The sequence below is a fragment of the Lissotriton helveticus genome, chromosome 1_1 (genome assembly GCF_964261635.1).
Source record: "Lissotriton helveticus chromosome 1_1, aLisHel1.1, whole genome shotgun sequence".
Lineage (NCBI taxonomy): Eukaryota > Metazoa > Chordata > Amphibia > Caudata > Salamandridae > Lissotriton > Lissotriton helveticus.
Window position 1 is genome coordinate 698,975,334 of NC_136057.1, and position 16,220 is coordinate 698,991,553.

A 16,220-nucleotide genomic window follows, 5' to 3' on the forward strand; every position below is an offset into this window, starting at 1 on the left:
CATAGAATTGTTTCTGGAGGAAAATAGCCATATCTCTGGACAAAGAAGCCTGCAGAGTCATCACTATAAAAACCTGCTCTTGACTACGGTATTAACTCGGGGAGAAAAGATGAGGTTGGAGTAAAATACATTTCTAAAGGTCTTTACTTGTGTTATGGTAGAGGTTGTTGTTCAGAGGTTTGTAAGCCAGGCAAATGATACTGTGTCATGCTCAGAATCTCCAAACACTAGGATTTGTCTAAGTACTGTTCATTCACAACAAGATCTCCTTCATCCAGTAGGTAATGTGGTTCAATCACAAATTAATATTGGTTAGATTAACTGCACCCTTTTCCAACCGTAAGTGAATTTGTGTATCATTTTCAAACATTTGAAAATTCACCTGATATTGCTGCATGAGGGGAAACAGCCTTTACTACGCAGCCAGAACTACGCAGTACCATTTCAACGCGGGCAATACAATGAACACGTTATTACCACGTGTTCCATTACCATGCGTTCCATTACGACGCAAGTCATTACAACAACTTGCATTAGGGAATGTGATGTTGGATTTTAAATTCAGTACCTTCCCTACTGTTGCACTGACTGGAGTTGGAATAGTAATATATACTATTCCAAATTCCAGCGCTTCCGTAAGGCAAGTTGCTGTAACGACTTGCGTGGTAATGAAATGCGTAGTAACAACATGCTTGTCGTATTGCCGTTGTAATGGCATGTGCTTCAATAGCATGTGTGAATGTGTCATGCATCCCTGCATGAGGTATTCCATAGGATGTATGTAGATCTTGATGTCTTTGGAGAAAGAAACACAGTGGGTGAGTGGTCAATTCTGTGAACCAATCCTGACCTTTTAGCTATGGTCAATGAATAAAGAATATGCAGCCTAGATCCAGAGATGCCTGTCTATTTATTTGTATCAAGGAGCAAATAATTATTTAGCAATTTAGATTGGAAATTACACTTTTTGGATCTTCCACCTTTTTCTTGGCCCTGCTACACGTGTGTGTGTGTGTGTGTGTGTGCGTGCGTGTGTGTGTGTGTGTGTGTGTGTGTGTGTGTGTGAGGGTGTGTGTGCGTGTGTGTGTGTGTGTGTGTGTGTGTGCGTGTGTGTGTGTGTGTGTGTGTGTGTGTGTGGGTGTGTGTGTGTGCGTGTGTGTGTGTGTGTGTGTGTGTGTGTGTGTGTGTGAAGAATCTACAGCAAACTTTCCCCAAAAATATTCTTATCCATCTAAGCTAATTATTGGAAAGTTCTGGGGTAATCCGTCAAGCAGGGTTTCAAAAGCCAAAATGCCTTTTACCCATTAATTTTTCCATTCTAAATTTAGACGTATCTAGAGCCGAAACGGCTAAATTGAATTACACCAAAATCATCAGAAAGCTAGATTTTGGCCCAGAAAGCGTGTTCATGAAATTGGGTAATGGGTTGAAGGAGAGTGATACTCTATTCAAACAGCAACCACAATCTCTGTCACAAGCAAACCCCACAATTTACCTGTGCTTCACTCTCTGGTCACTTAGCACAAATACAGTCAGGCTTAACTTAGAGGCAATGTATAAAGTTTTTGCACAGCACGTCAAACAGTAATAAAGTAAAAACACAACACAAGAAAAATCCCACACCAATTTAGAAAAATAGATTAAAATGTCATACATTATTTGAGACCAAAATGACATAAATCCAATCAGTGGAAACAGAGATATGCAATTTCAGAGTTTCAAGTGAAAATAGTGCTTAGAAGCACATAGTGCCAACTGTGATTATCTGGTTGTGCCAAATCAGGACACAGAGGCAAGTTCAGGTTTCTAGCGCCAGGAAACCAACCGGTGGCAGTGCGCTCAATAAATACTTTTTAACATTAACATTAACATTAACATTAACATCTGTAATCACCCGCTAGCTGGATAGAGGGACTGAGTTAGGCCTAGTGTACAAAGCACCTTAAATCCTGGTTGGTGCAATGTTGTGTGATCCCGCATTTAGGAAGCATCACACAGCGGCAATTCTGAGGAAGCTGCAAGGCTGCAAAGCAGAGTCCTGTGTCTTCATCAAGGATGATGTTGGGAGGGGCTTGCGATGCAAAGTCCTTGGTCGAAGAGTTTTCATGCACCAGTGATTCCAAAGAAGCTGCGGGCCTGTAAAGCGGAGTCCTGCGTTGGCATCAAGTATTGTGTCAATGAGGGGCTTGCGATGCAAGGGCCTTTGTCACGGATGTGTTGCGCAGTGGCAGATCTGACGAGACTGCAAGGTGCAATGCGAGGGGATACATCACGATGTGGCAGGTTCGATGCGGCTATTAGGAGCTGTGTTGCTCTGCATCAGTTCTGCTTACTGGACCACAGTTGGGAAGGCAGAGCACATTTAGGCCCCCTTCCAAGGTTCTAGAACTGGAGTTGTAGCTCTTGGTGTTTGGGACTTACAACAGCAGAGTACAGGTGCTGGGTTTGAGGTGGTTGGAGCCTTTTCTGTCACTGAGGATCGGATCAGAAGGCCAGCCAATCAGCCCTTGTAGTCACTATGGTTGCTCTGGGTTCAAGATGCAAGTACAATCCTTCACTAAGGCAGTAGGGCAACACAGTAGCAGTCCTTCTTGCAGAGCAACACAGCAGCCCTTCTGAGTCTTCCATAGGTCCAGAAGTGTAGTGAATAGTTATGTCTAACAGTTCATTATTTAGACCAGGTGCCCACTTTGTGTAGGAGAACGTTCTGAAGGTTTCACCCCCCAGAGGTGCTTGACATTTCCTGCCTTCATTCCATGGCCCCAGCTTGTCTGGGGTAACAAAAGACTAGTGTCATACCCTTTGTGAGTGTGATTAGGCAGAGCCTTTGTGATGTGCAAGTGTGGAAGGTGACAGCTATTTCCCCTCATCAAGTCAGAGATGGCCCATCCTGCCAACACCTATGCTCCTTTGTCTCACTGGTAGCAATACACAAAGATCAACTGTCAGCTACATTTAGTCATGTGACACAAAAAACAGGATGTGGAGTTCAAATGGTTAGAACAAGAAAATCCTAACTTTCTAAAAGTAAACTACAAACAAAAGGGTTTGGCCAATTAAAGTCAGTAAGGCTAGGCAACAGAAAATGCAAAAACAGAGGCCAATACTGACTGTGCTTTCAGACCATTTAATACCTTTGTGATCATACTTATCAATAAATGTGTTTACTATTTATTCTTTCTCTTCTTTGGTCAAAACAACTTATTTTTTGTTTCAAATGGTCATACACAAAAGAACCAAGACATATAATTAGGCTTTCTTGTTTTCAGTTTCTATTTTGGTAAGTTCTGGTGTTTTTTTTCAGTGTTTTCAAGTGATTGTAATACATTACAAACAGTGGTTATCAGTGGTTACACATTTTCACACCATTAAAAACAATAGAAACAGTGTTTTTCCGGTGTTTATGAACCTTTGGCTTTTATTATTGCTTGCTTTATGTACTGCTAGTGCATGGTATATAGACAGTGTGCGTACAGTGTAAATGAGGTCCAAATACATTTTTATAAATCAAACTTATCGTAGTACACCATACAATACTACTTCAGTGAGTCTTTGATCATGCACGCTTGCTTTCCTTCCCATGTAATCTTTTATCTGTGAAAAGGCACTCTCAACATTGGCACTTGAGACAGGCAACGCCAAAATAGCAAGTATACAATTTGCTAACTATGGCCACTGGCTGGGCTTTCCCTGCCAATACTGGTGCACCTGAAGATTGAGATTCACTGTGCCGGCTTCTGACACATATGTGATGAAGTGGGCGCATATGCCTTCAGAGTGATTTAAGTGGTCAAAAATGAGGCAGCACTTTTGAAACTCCGGATAAAACTTCCCTTTATAGAAGGGATATATAACATGTGCAGAGTACCACAGTGAAGCCTCATTGACTTCAATTGCCACGGTTGGGGAAAGGCTTTTTCTCATACATTGTAAAATAATAGTTTCTAAATTGCTCCTCAACATTTCTTTGCTTACAAAGTGCAAGCACTCTAACACTAAAAGTGTCGCCCAGCCTACTCTCAAGGAGATGTTTCACATCTACAACAATTATGCTGAACGCCTGGTAGACAAGTGTGTTTTCAAACTCCTGTTTTTTTTAATTATGTCAAATACAGCAGTTGTTCTTTCCTGTAAAAATCTAAGAATGCAGTAGAGTGTACTTTTATCAAATCACTATCAATATGAGACCAAAAATCCTCCCATTTCTTGCCTGTGGCATCATCACTCAGCAAAAGGTCTGTAAATGGTTGCCACATAAAATATAATATAGCATTCATGGCCACTAGGACTGAGAACCACCAGTTAAGTGACACAGTTGGGATTACTCTTTCGTTGATGCCACACAAAGCACTAAATAAGAATTATTTGTGTTTTAGTTTCTGTGCATAACAAAACATTCCATTTCGCTTCCGATGGGTTTTATCAGTTATTATAGTTTTAAACCAAAAACCGGACAGCCTACATATAATGAAAATACTTTTGGAATTATATCACTCACAAAACTTCATGACAAAACAAAACATTTTTTACAGACATATTTGGTGAACATAAACTACCCCAGCTCTGGAATCGGAGCTTGCATTTTTGTAAAGTCCATTAGATCGGCCAAACAACAAAACAGTGCCAACCTGGTTACTCCCAGGGGTATGGCTATTCCATCATTTAATCATTTTCTTCCCTGAAAGCCAGCACCTAATCTTTTGAATGCACTTGTTGTTTGAAAAAACTGTCAATCTTTTTTAAGCCCGCCACCATTTCCGGGTTGTACTCAGGACTCAGAACTGCGGAATACTACAATACAAACACAACACAAACAATTTACTCCTGTGTACACATAATCTAGAGTGGGCTTGAAGGCCATCCAACACAGCCATTAACTAGTTACCTTCATTCCACTCTTAACTTGATGACTTCAATAACAAAAGCATTCCATTTTGTACTCTTGATTGGATCTGAGAAAACACATATGCATGGACTAATTACTGCCAAGCCTTCATGTGCAGAAGCAGGTATTATTCACATATTACATAATCACACTCACTGGTTTCCAAGCGAGTCAGCTCTTTTTCAGAGAGTTGTTTCCTTAATGGTCCGTCTCTAAATACTCGACCAGATGCACTCTCTGTGAAAATTAAATAAAGCATTTCTGAAGCCGATTAGCTCAATAACTGTCATATTTAGGAATGCCCACATTCAGCTGAATGCCACACTAGCAATTTTAATTTCTGTGTGCATCTGCAATGGGATAAAGGGAATTCCCTTTATCTAGATGCCAACAAATACTGCATCCAGTGCCTGCAGAGAATGCAAAACGCAGCAGCCCGTACTTTACTGGCACTGCCGAAAACCTGCTCCGTGTCTAGGTCTGTACCCAAATTACACTGGCTACCGGTGGAGAAAAGAATTCAGTTTAAGACTCTATGCAGCGCCCACAAAATCTTGACTAAACAAGCCCCCCCCCCCCCTGTTTTATCAGACTTGTTAACACCTTATGTCCCGAACAGGTGCCAACATTCAGCCGACCAAGGGCTGGCGTACACCCCCAGAGTTTTAAGAGCCAGAGCGGGAGGTCGTTCTTTTAAAGTTCTGGCTGCCAAACTCTGGAACTCCCTACCTACTGGTATTTGAGGGCTCCAAGATCAGCTAGCCTTTCGGAAAGCCATAAATACCTGGCTTTTCCCAGCGTAACTCTCTTTTTCTCTCCCAGGCTGTCACTACTTACAGGTATGTTGTTCTGGGTAGCTCTGGGACGCCCCTTTGCTGGGGCACCTACGCGTGATACAAATATGTTAATAATAATGCTACATGAACTTGCAAAATTTGTGCTTGTAAAACATGCCAATTTTATTCAGTTGAAAACAGAACTGCTGGTGTTTTTTTAGAAAAATATGACTTAAGGCTTTCTTTCTGGATCATGATCCCCCTCAATACAATCGAGTTTACGATCAACAAATAAATATTTTTTTTGTCCTCCACTGTTGGAAAGTGGATTATTTGTAGGGGCAAATGTAGGTCTGCCACTGGCAATAAGGTCACTAACACATATAGGTTTCATAATAGGTCTTAGAAAATGATTCCTATGTTCAATCCTTGGTAGATTAACTTCAAAGATAGGTATGTAAAAGCATTTAAAAACACAATTTGAGTAAATAATTAAGACACAATGCACAATAAAAACCCAACACAATTTATAAATATAGGAAATATTTGTATCTTTTAAATGATACCAAAACGACAAAATTACAATGTAGGGAACCGGAATATGAATTTTCAAAGATTTAGCAATTTATAGCACATAGAAACATACAGCGCCTTATCGGGACACCTGGTCGCGATAGGCCGGGTCAAAGTCAAAGTTTCAGGCTGACCGCGATGGAGATCTGGGCGGCTACCCCTCGCGGTAGGTCTCGGTCAAAGTTTTTACCTTCCGACTTAGAAACTTTTCTGGAGCTTTTCTTCCTGGGGTCTCTCAAACTCTCAGCCAGTCCGGATTCGGTGAGGGTTTGCCGGATTGCCTTGTGACTTATGAAAGTCGACCTGCAGCGCGTTCCAGTGGACAAACCAAGGATCCCGGCCGACACGCGGTTGAAGGCAGGCAGCTTGGCTTTTGCGGTTGCTCCCGGTCAACCTTTCTTCTTTCAGACTTAGAAACTTGTATATAGCTTTTTCTCGCGGGTCCCTCGATGCTCTTCACCATGCCGGATTCAGTGAGGGTTCACTGGCCTCAGATTTCGATGACTCCTGGTAAAACTCTGGAAGCAGGACCTATGGAGCTTTTCAGTGGGACAAACCTGGATGGCAGGCTGACTTACGGTTGAAGGCAGGTGGATTTGCTGGCCAGGTTGAGTCAGTCCCCTTATAGAGATTTTTTCCAAAGTTGCTCCAAAGTTCTCCAAACTTCTGGAACATCTTCCTGAAGTTCCTCAAATGGTCCCAAAGTGTCTCAAACTCACACCAAGGGTCTGGAAATCTCCAAGATGGTCCTTGAAAGTTGAGGACTTCAGTTCCCACAATCCACTTGGACAAATCCCTCACAAATCCACTGGTAGATCTCACAGTTGAGGATATTTGGTGGTGATGTCCCTGGTGAGCTCTGTTAACCTTTAGCTTGCAGGGAGTCTACTCTTTAGCCTTTTTACAACAAGGTAATCCACAGGCTGGAGTTTCAGATTGCGGAAAGTGCAGTCTTCAGAGTGCAGGCCTTAGGAAATACACATCAAATTTCCGGTATGACCATTCTTGCTTTCTTAAGTTTCAAGCAGCAGATCTGAGGGACTCTGCCCTTCTCAGATACTTATTCAAATTTCTGTGGGTCAAGCAAAGGTCTGACCACCAGAGTGTGGCACTATTTTTTCCCAGAGTGCACCAATTCTTCCAAATTTTTAATGGCTGATTTTCCAGCAGAAAGAGAAGAGATGGCTAAACACGCCGCTAAGGTGGCTAATCTCCATAACTCTCCTCATTGCATCTACTCCTTGCTTCCTTAATCCTAGCATCTGGCTGGGTTCAAAAGTCTGGAGTTGTAAATGACACTGGTGTCTTCCCCTTCCCTTGAAGTCTATTCTTTACGACTCCTCCCCCTAACTCTGACTAATCAGGACAGACCACTGGGCGGCTCAATCTGGGCTTACAAACAAGAAAGTCTTATAACTTCTAGTATGTACATTTTAGGAGAAATTCAACAATATCATATTGTTGAGTTTAATATTCCATTCTGGGAAGTCTTTGAATGGTACTTTTAGCCTTCTCCTATCAAGAGTTATTACTTAATAACTTTTTGCCATGTTACCTATATGGCAGGTGATTTGCAATAGGAAAATGACTTTGGCCGTTTTTCCAGCACCAGGGCGTATAAAAACATATTTTATAAGTACTTTACATATATCTACAGGACCCCCACCACCCCAGGAACAACTAGGGAAGACTTTAAGAGTTCTGAATATGTAAAAATATTGCAGATCCTTGCCCAACAGTGCTCCTACCACCAAAGTCGATTTTGGGCAGCACTTTATCACAATGTGGGGAGTGAAATGTGCGATTTCACTGAAACCCAGGGCATAAAAAACTCATTTTATAATGGTCCTCCTTATAAATACCTGATCCCCCACCACCGGGACACCTAGGAGAGACCCTGGGGGTACCTAATATGCCCACACATTGTAGGTCAACCATTTTAAGTGCCCCAAACACCAAAGTCGAGTTTGGACACAATTTACTTTTTAAAATCAGTCCTGCATCACAGGGCTACTTTTAAACTGGCCTCATGCTCAGCAGTGCACACATGCAATTGCAGAAAAGGCTACTGGCCTCTAAACTGACCTATTATATGCTAGGGACTTAGAGGTAGTTTCAACCCCCCTGCCCTATTATGTACTATGGCCTTAAAGGGTAGGTCACAGGGGTACCCCAACCCATAGTGTACCCTAGTGTATGTAGGTGTTTTCACTTTATTCTAAGTGTTTTTCAGCGTAGCACTGACCCTGGGCCTGGTTAGGCAGAGCCCAGGGTCAGTCAGAGTCAGTTACCACCAGTACCAGTCGGCAAATAGTTGGGTTTCCAAGGACACAGGATGACTTTCCAACATCCACCAAATACTATCCCCAAAGATGTTCATATTTTTGAGCAAACAGTGTTGTCTGTCATCAACAACCTGGAATAAAACAAAGAAAATGTCAGAAAATAACATTACAAAAGATCAAAGGGATACTTTGGATAAGTTACAAATGGATAATACAATTGTAATTAAGGAGGCAGATAAGGGGGCAGCTATCGTGGTTTGGTCAACAGAAGAATACAGGAAGGAAGGAGAGAGGCAAGTACTCAATGAAGAGTGTTATCGGAAAATTCAAGGAGACCCTACAAAGGCCAACTTGCATGGCGACCAGTGAGTGTGGTTATGTAATATGTTAATGATATGTGCTTCTGCACATGAAAGTTTGACAGTACTTTGTTCATGTATGTGTGTTTTTTCAGATACAATCAAGAGTACTAAATGGAATGCTTTTGTTATTGAAACTGTCACCTTAAGAGTAGAAATAAGGTAACTTAGTTGGCGGCTGGGCTGGATGGCCTGCGAGCCCACTCTACATTATGTGTACAAAGGAGCTAATTGTTTGTGTTTTTATTGTAGTGTTCAGCAGTTCTGAATCCTGAGGAGAGCCCAGAAATGGTTGAGGGTTTGAAACGCATCTACAGTTTTTTCAACCAACAAGTGCACTTAAAAGATTAGGTGCTGGCTTTCAGGGAAGAAAGTGACTGTCTATAAAAAATGTTTTGTTTTCTCATGATGTTTTGTGGGTGATATATATCCAAAAGTATGTTCATTATATGTCTTGTTTCTTTTGTGCATGGCCATTTGAAACACAAAATTAGTGGTTTTGACTAAAGAAGAGAAAGAATAAATGGTGACCATATTTATAAATTAGTGTGATCACGGAGGTAACTGAGAGTGTTTGAAAGCGCTGTCAGTATTGGCATTTGTTTGTTGAACTTTCTAAAAGCGGAATTTTTAGGATTGTGACTTAAAACACAACTTTACCATTAAAGAGAGTTTTAAAATACAATTCTTTGGACAACAAAATCAACTTTATAGCCTGCTCCTAATTGGAAGTTAACACTTTTTAAATGTAATAAGTTCACCCAATGTTATCCTATGGGAGAGGCAGGATTTGCAGTAATGAAAAACACATTTAAGAGTTTGTCACTATCAGGACATGTGAAACTTAAAAGTACATGTCCAACCTTTTGAAGACACTGCACCCTGTCCTATGACTGTTTGGGGCATGCCTAGGGGTGAACTATTTGTATTGAAAAGGAAGGTATAGGCCTGACAAAAGGCTTATTTTGCTAGGTAAAAATAACAGTTAAAAACAACACAAAACAGCAGGCCTGACACATGTTTAAAGGGCTACTTAAGTGGGTGGCACAATGAGTACTGCAGGCCCACTAGTCCACTAGTAGCATTTAATTTACTGTAGTTCCACTGTAGTAGGGACTTACAAGTAAATTAAATATGTACATGTATTTCCACTGTAGAAGAGACTTGCAAGTAAATTAAATATGCCAAATGGGCGTAAGGCAAAGTTACAATGAGAGAACACAAGCACTATACCACTGGTTAGAAGAGGTAAAGAGTGCAGAAAACAAAGGCAAGTAGAAACAAAGTCAGCAAAAACAAGAGGCAAGAAGGCAAAATGTTGGGGGAAGACCACTCCAAGGATGTCAGGTCTAACATCACGCTTTTTGTAATTTGGAGTAAATTCGTTCAGTAGTTTTTGATATATTAATGGTTACAAACATACATTAAATGTCACGAAGAATCTGTGAGCCCTGCAGATATCAAGGTGAGATCTGATTGTCTGCCACCACATCAACAAGGTTGTGACAGTAGCCAACCTAATACTCAGGGACTGAGCCCCCGTCCTCAGAAATGATTGAAAAAATCATATAGGGGTAGGGTATGCATACCCTTCCCTCATAGGCCTGGTGGTGAGGGTCCCAACGGAACCCCTGGGGTGCCAAAAAGGTTTTGTTTTTATTTTACTGTGAATTTGCAATGGATCCACAAATTCACTGTAACATATATATACTTTTTAAATGCCTTGTGCACTTTACATAAATAAACACCCCTGGGGTAGTCCTGGGCCCTGGGGGGTGTCACATACAATTTAATAGGGGAGGGGTGGGCGTATGACCCTGTCCCAGAGCTTCCCTGAAGTCCCAGGAACACCATCACCTGGGCCGATGTAAATTAAAGGGAAGGGGGTACGTGGTCCCTCTCCTCAACTCACTCAGGTCTTGGGGACATGATCCCCTTAGGGCCAGTGCCCAATTAAAAGAGAGAGTGGCACACTGCCCACCTCCTCAGGCATTGCTGAGGCCTTCTGTGGGTGAGAGATAATTTTTCCCCTGACGGTGCTTCTGTGGGCAGGCATGCAGAGATTGCTATCACCCAGTGGCACCAGAGAAAAACCCCAGTAGGAGTAAAGGCAACTTCCGCTGCACCCGAGATTGCAAACAGGGGAGAAAGCTGGACTCCGCAGACTATGAGGCTGCCTTCAAAGTTGCGTGTTGAGGGTGCCCTGGATGGGCTCCAGGGCCCCACCCTAGGCACTGGGGAGATGGAGTCCACGGGGCCAGTATGGACTCAAAGAGGGGGGCCGCACACCCTTCCTCTTCTGTAGATGTATGTTGGCCAGTATGGGCTGGTGAAGGGGCTGCACCCCGTTCCCCTTTAAATGTTTGTTTGTCCCAAGGGATGGGGTCCCCAGGACCTTTCAATGTTCAGGGAGGGGGGAGGTTGCATAACATCCTCACCATAAAAGAAAATATTTTGCCCCGGGGATGGGGCTTTGGAGGCCAGCAATGACTCAAGAAGGAGGGACAGACACCTTCTCTTCCAAATACTAAAAAAAACATTTGAAAGATAAATAATAAATGCCAGCAAGAGTCGCTTATTTATTATTCACGGCTCCTATCAAGGAGTGTTCCATAATACTCTAGGGAACTTTCACTCAATTTACTCAATATGTTTTCTTTGTGGTGTTCCCTGGAAGAGGCAGGGCAATACCAAACATGTGTTATTGTTGTGTGGGGCTGCAGGTAGTGCAGCAGGCCCTAGCAATATAAAGAAAAAATACATGAAGTTTTCTAGGTCATTACATCCATGACCCTAGGAGAGTGTGGAGACCGCTAGTGGTTAGTTGTATGGTTATATTTTGTGCTTTAAAAAATGTTAAAAGAAAAACTAAAAGACGTATTCATGTTTTTGAAAAAAAGCTTTATTCAACACACTTATGATAATCACTTTTATTAATTATTTCAATGTGTGCCTTTATGACATGAACATCTGACTATAGCTATTGATGATTGTTGGCACCATTTAAATTGTTACACATAGCTGTGCAATTCAGCTGGGGTTGGGTGCGGATCCTGGCCACAGGCCAAATGCCATATGCAGCATGGAGTTGGGCACAAGCAGGGGTGTTGGACGCAGGGTCTGGCTAAAATAGGTTTGAAAAAAGTCACCCATAATGTCAGAGGTAACGTCACATCACAAATGCCAGAGAGGAGTACACAGTGATAGTGACTTTCAGTGGAAGCATAGTTTCAGTACGTTAGTGGACTTTATGATACTCACTTTAAATGGATTTAAAACAAAAAATTAATCATGATAGAAATATTTTGGACTTTGCTTATCACTAGTTCTTTAGGATCAGTATTCCTAAACTGTCATACTTTTTTAACACATTTGTCAAGAGCTCCGAAGTTAACTAAAGGAGACTTGTTATATATATATTTTTTATATTAACATATTAAATATATAAATATATAGCCTTCAAGTTTGATGTCAGACAGTTGTTTTAAATGCTACTTGCTACTATACGTTTTGCTGTATAATTTTTCTGTAAAACTGAGAGCTAATGTATTGACCAAGTTGTGTATCACTTCATTTATCAATCTCAAAAGGAGTAAAGACTGAAGGGTTAATTTGAAGACAAACAGCCTTGCTGTTAAGGAGCTGGGGCAGCAGATACCCTGGCTCTGCCACCAATGCACCAACCCGCCCCCATATCTAAAGATCCTCAATGTGGGGCTTATTAGGAAGGCGGGAGGACTTGAGTCCACCCACCACCCTAGCGGTACTCGGACCGGCCGCCAGCTGTGCGGCGGTCCCGCACTGCCAATTAGGATGTGACCGCCACCCTGGCCCTCACATTCATTACCATTGCTTCGGGTGCTGCTGTAAGCAGCACCTGCTCCAATGCCAATGAGGCATGCTGTGCATTGCCAGGCACAAAGTGACAGGCACCACGCGGTGCTTGCCACCTTGTGCATGGCAGTGAAGGGGAGCAGCCCCCTACCCTCCCGGAGGCCCACAACGGGCTCTCAAAGCAATTCCCGCCAGCCTTTCCATGGTGGTAATGCCGTCATGGAAAGGCCTTGCCCTCAACATAATATGGTTTGCGGTGCCTGGAAGGCACCGCCACCTTGTTATACCCCAAGTCCGCCCGCCCGGCAATCGTAATGATTTCCGACCGGCGGAAAAGCGGCGGACGGACTTTCTGGCCGCCGCAGTACCCCCCGTCATGCTAATGTGGCGGGGGTAAATCATGTTGTGATGGCGGGCGGATCACCACTGCCGGCCGGGTGGTAGCGAACCTCCCACCATCACAATGACCCCCTTAATATGCACAGTTGTTCCATTTAAAGTGCTTCTTCCAATATGGCGGTAGCTCTTCTGTTTGAATGCTGGTTGACCCATCAAGTCATAGTTGCTTGATGTATGGGATGTCATTTTTTTGTTTCCAAAAGACAAGTATTAAAAAAAATATATATATACAATACATATTGAAAAATACAGCTATGGAATACAGTCATTAGTAATGTAGGCTTTCTCACATCAAGGAGCTGGTGGGTTTGCAGCAGCTGACTTGCTAGGGATTGGCTTCGAACAACGGAGCTAGCTGAGGATGCTTAATTTAGCATCTGACCACATCTAAATGGATGCGGGACGAGAGGCTGTGTTTTGGTGGATGCTCTGTTATTGCTCTCTTTTAATTGATTTCCTGAGACAGCCTTCCTCAATTTGAACCTTTGACCCGACTTCTGCAGAAATATATTAGCAGCAAGTGTTTATCGCACCAAGTTATTTTATCATTATCTATTCAGGAATCCCTAGGTGTAGGATCTTTTCCACTACAGTATAACCGCTAATTCACCCATCTGAAAGTGCATAAAGCACCCTTACTCCTGAAACATTCATTTAGTTCCAGTTTGAGGTGAGGTGTTGAACAAAGAGCCTCATACCCATGCAAACCATGTCAAGTAATTGAAGCTCTTGAACATTTCAGATACTTGATCAGGGACCAGGTGCCAAAATCACAGACCTTATTTAATTTTCACCTTGGCCAAGTATATGGCATTCCCTCAGCCCTTGCGGAGTCATTTGAGGTTGCTCTTTGATTTTAACGTAACATTTACCTCCGAAAACACCACCTATGTCTGATAAAAGGTGTGTACCTCCGATAGTACACTGCACTCAGACAGTCTTCCTAATGCTTACCGTGGTCATGTCCAGTGTGTATTGCTGCAGTAGGCTAGGCTATACCCTGGCTTCTCTAATACATCTCTCACAAAACTACAAAGAGTGCAAAACTACACTGCCCACCTGCTGTGTGGGTTGAAAATATACAATTGCATCACACCTGCCATAAAATCCATTACCTGATCTTCAGTAAAGGAAGCAGCGTCTTCAGAACTCCTTACCAGGTACATAAGGAGCTCTGCAACTGTTGTCCCTTACCACCCTTCGAGAAGGCTCATCAAATCTTTCAACCACAGCACATTAATGATGCTACGGTTCAGATTCAAGAAATATGATGGTTGATCCCTCTATGCCGAGGTGTGCACCCTGAATATCGAGGGGACAGAATTTAAAAGAATACAACAAGTAAATAGGCCTAGATTTTCTATACCTATCTCCACATATATATACCTATGCAGCACATAAATCCTCTAGGTACCGTACGTGGATTTAGGAATGGTAAATTTATACTTCCCTATTTCCACTTACCTTTTGATATTTGTCCCTTGATATTCTCTCCTAGATATTCTTATATGATGATATAATGAGGGTCGATAATTAGTAGTACAACCTATGCCCAGTTCTTCTCTTTATGGAATGCCCTACAATGACGACTACAAATTACCATCAGATTATTATGTGGATCCGTAGAGCTGGGCCCTGGCTGGTGTGCGTTCTTTCTACCAGCACTCTCTTAGGCGTACTCTTACTTGAAAGTGCACTAACGGCAAAACACGGTGGCTAATAGGGCCATGCAAAAACGTCAAATAAAGTGCAAATAAATAAAAGGGCTCCCTCCCAAATGCCTCACTATTTTACAAAATGTTTTACAGAAATCCAATAAAAATTCACACTTCCACTTCTTAGTGTCCGTGTAATATTTTTTTTTAATACAAATGTTCAACCTCTAGATTATAAAGCATACAGCGAATTTAAAAAAACAATGTGAAGGGTTTATCTTCTATGAGTTCTAGTTATGGATTATTTTTCTTTTCTTTTTAGGCATTATTGCAAATGCAAGTTCCTGTGAATTTACTAGACTATAAAGGGGCAACTCCATTACAGCGTTCTAGAGCTAGCAACACCATGCAGGTACTTATGGAATCTTTGTAGTATGTTTATTTATTAAAACTCCTTGCTATTTTTTTGTCATGCTTCCTTTAAAGGGAGATTAATATGCATGCGTGATATAGAGCATGATCTACAGAGGATCTATCTGACTCACAAGGATGTAACCGAGAGCTGTTTTGCATTGTCATGTTTCTTCTCTAGTCTGCATGGGGGGTAAGAGTGATGGGAGTTCCTCCGTAGCCATGGAAGACATGCATACCTGTTTAGATTTTAGGATAACTTGCAGGAAATCGGTTACCTGAGCCCAGGAACATTGTTTAAGTTGCATCAAATGGGATTCAGTTTAACATGCCTCCTGGACTTTGCAGTAGGTTCAGATATCTATTTATGTTAGTCTCTATGTGAGAATAAAAGATAGCAGGAGTTAGGTCAGTGGCACATCCAAAAGGATGTCTCCAGGCCCAAATACATATACGTTGGAGATGTGGTATAGTGGTACACGAGCTGAGCCTCACATGTAATCCCAGAGTATAGTATATCAGGGGATTCTGTGAAAGATATACAACTGTTTGTATCTTTAATGATTCTCAACATTTAACTGATAAGCCAAGAAGGTATTTGGTAAGGAAAGGCGCTGGCAGTGTCAGAATTTAATGGGATTTAGGTAATGATATCCGGAAAGTGGAGTCCTTGATTTTGAACAGTTCCAACACAGAGGTACAGAGCACATGTGACAAGATGGCATTATCTTACTAAATGTCTCCTACATCCCTGACCATCAACGGTTTTGGAAAGCAAAGACCAGGAATATGGCCCCCTGAATGCCATAAATAGGTACTTAAAAATAAATGGATTATGCTGTAGTTTACGAAGCATGAGCAGAGTTCCATATGTGACTTTCAAAACTGCATGAAGATACCACGAAGCTATAATCTTACGAGGATTTCGTACGTGAGGGCATGTCTTGCAAACAATGTTTACGTAGACACCTGAACATGTGGAGCATGCATGAAAGAGATAGGTGTGCTGAGGTTGCCTTGCACTGCTCGTGGAAGAAGGTATC

General features: G+C 42.1%; 1 protein-coding gene across 1 annotated transcript in view; it reads left to right on the forward strand.

The window, feature by feature from the left end:
* The first annotated feature begins 15,112 nt into the window (after positions 1–15,112).
* LOC144770536 (transient receptor potential cation channel subfamily A member 1-like) overlaps positions 15,113–16,220 on the forward strand; it is a 231,394-nt gene continuing 230,286 nt past the window's right edge. Inside the window, exon 1 of the mRNA XM_078655142.1 lies at positions 15,113–15,178. Within this exon, the coding sequence (XP_078511268.1) occupies positions 15,173–15,178 (6 nt within the window). The 5' untranslated portion in view covers positions 15,113–15,172. The remainder of the gene's footprint in view (positions 15,179–16,220) is intronic.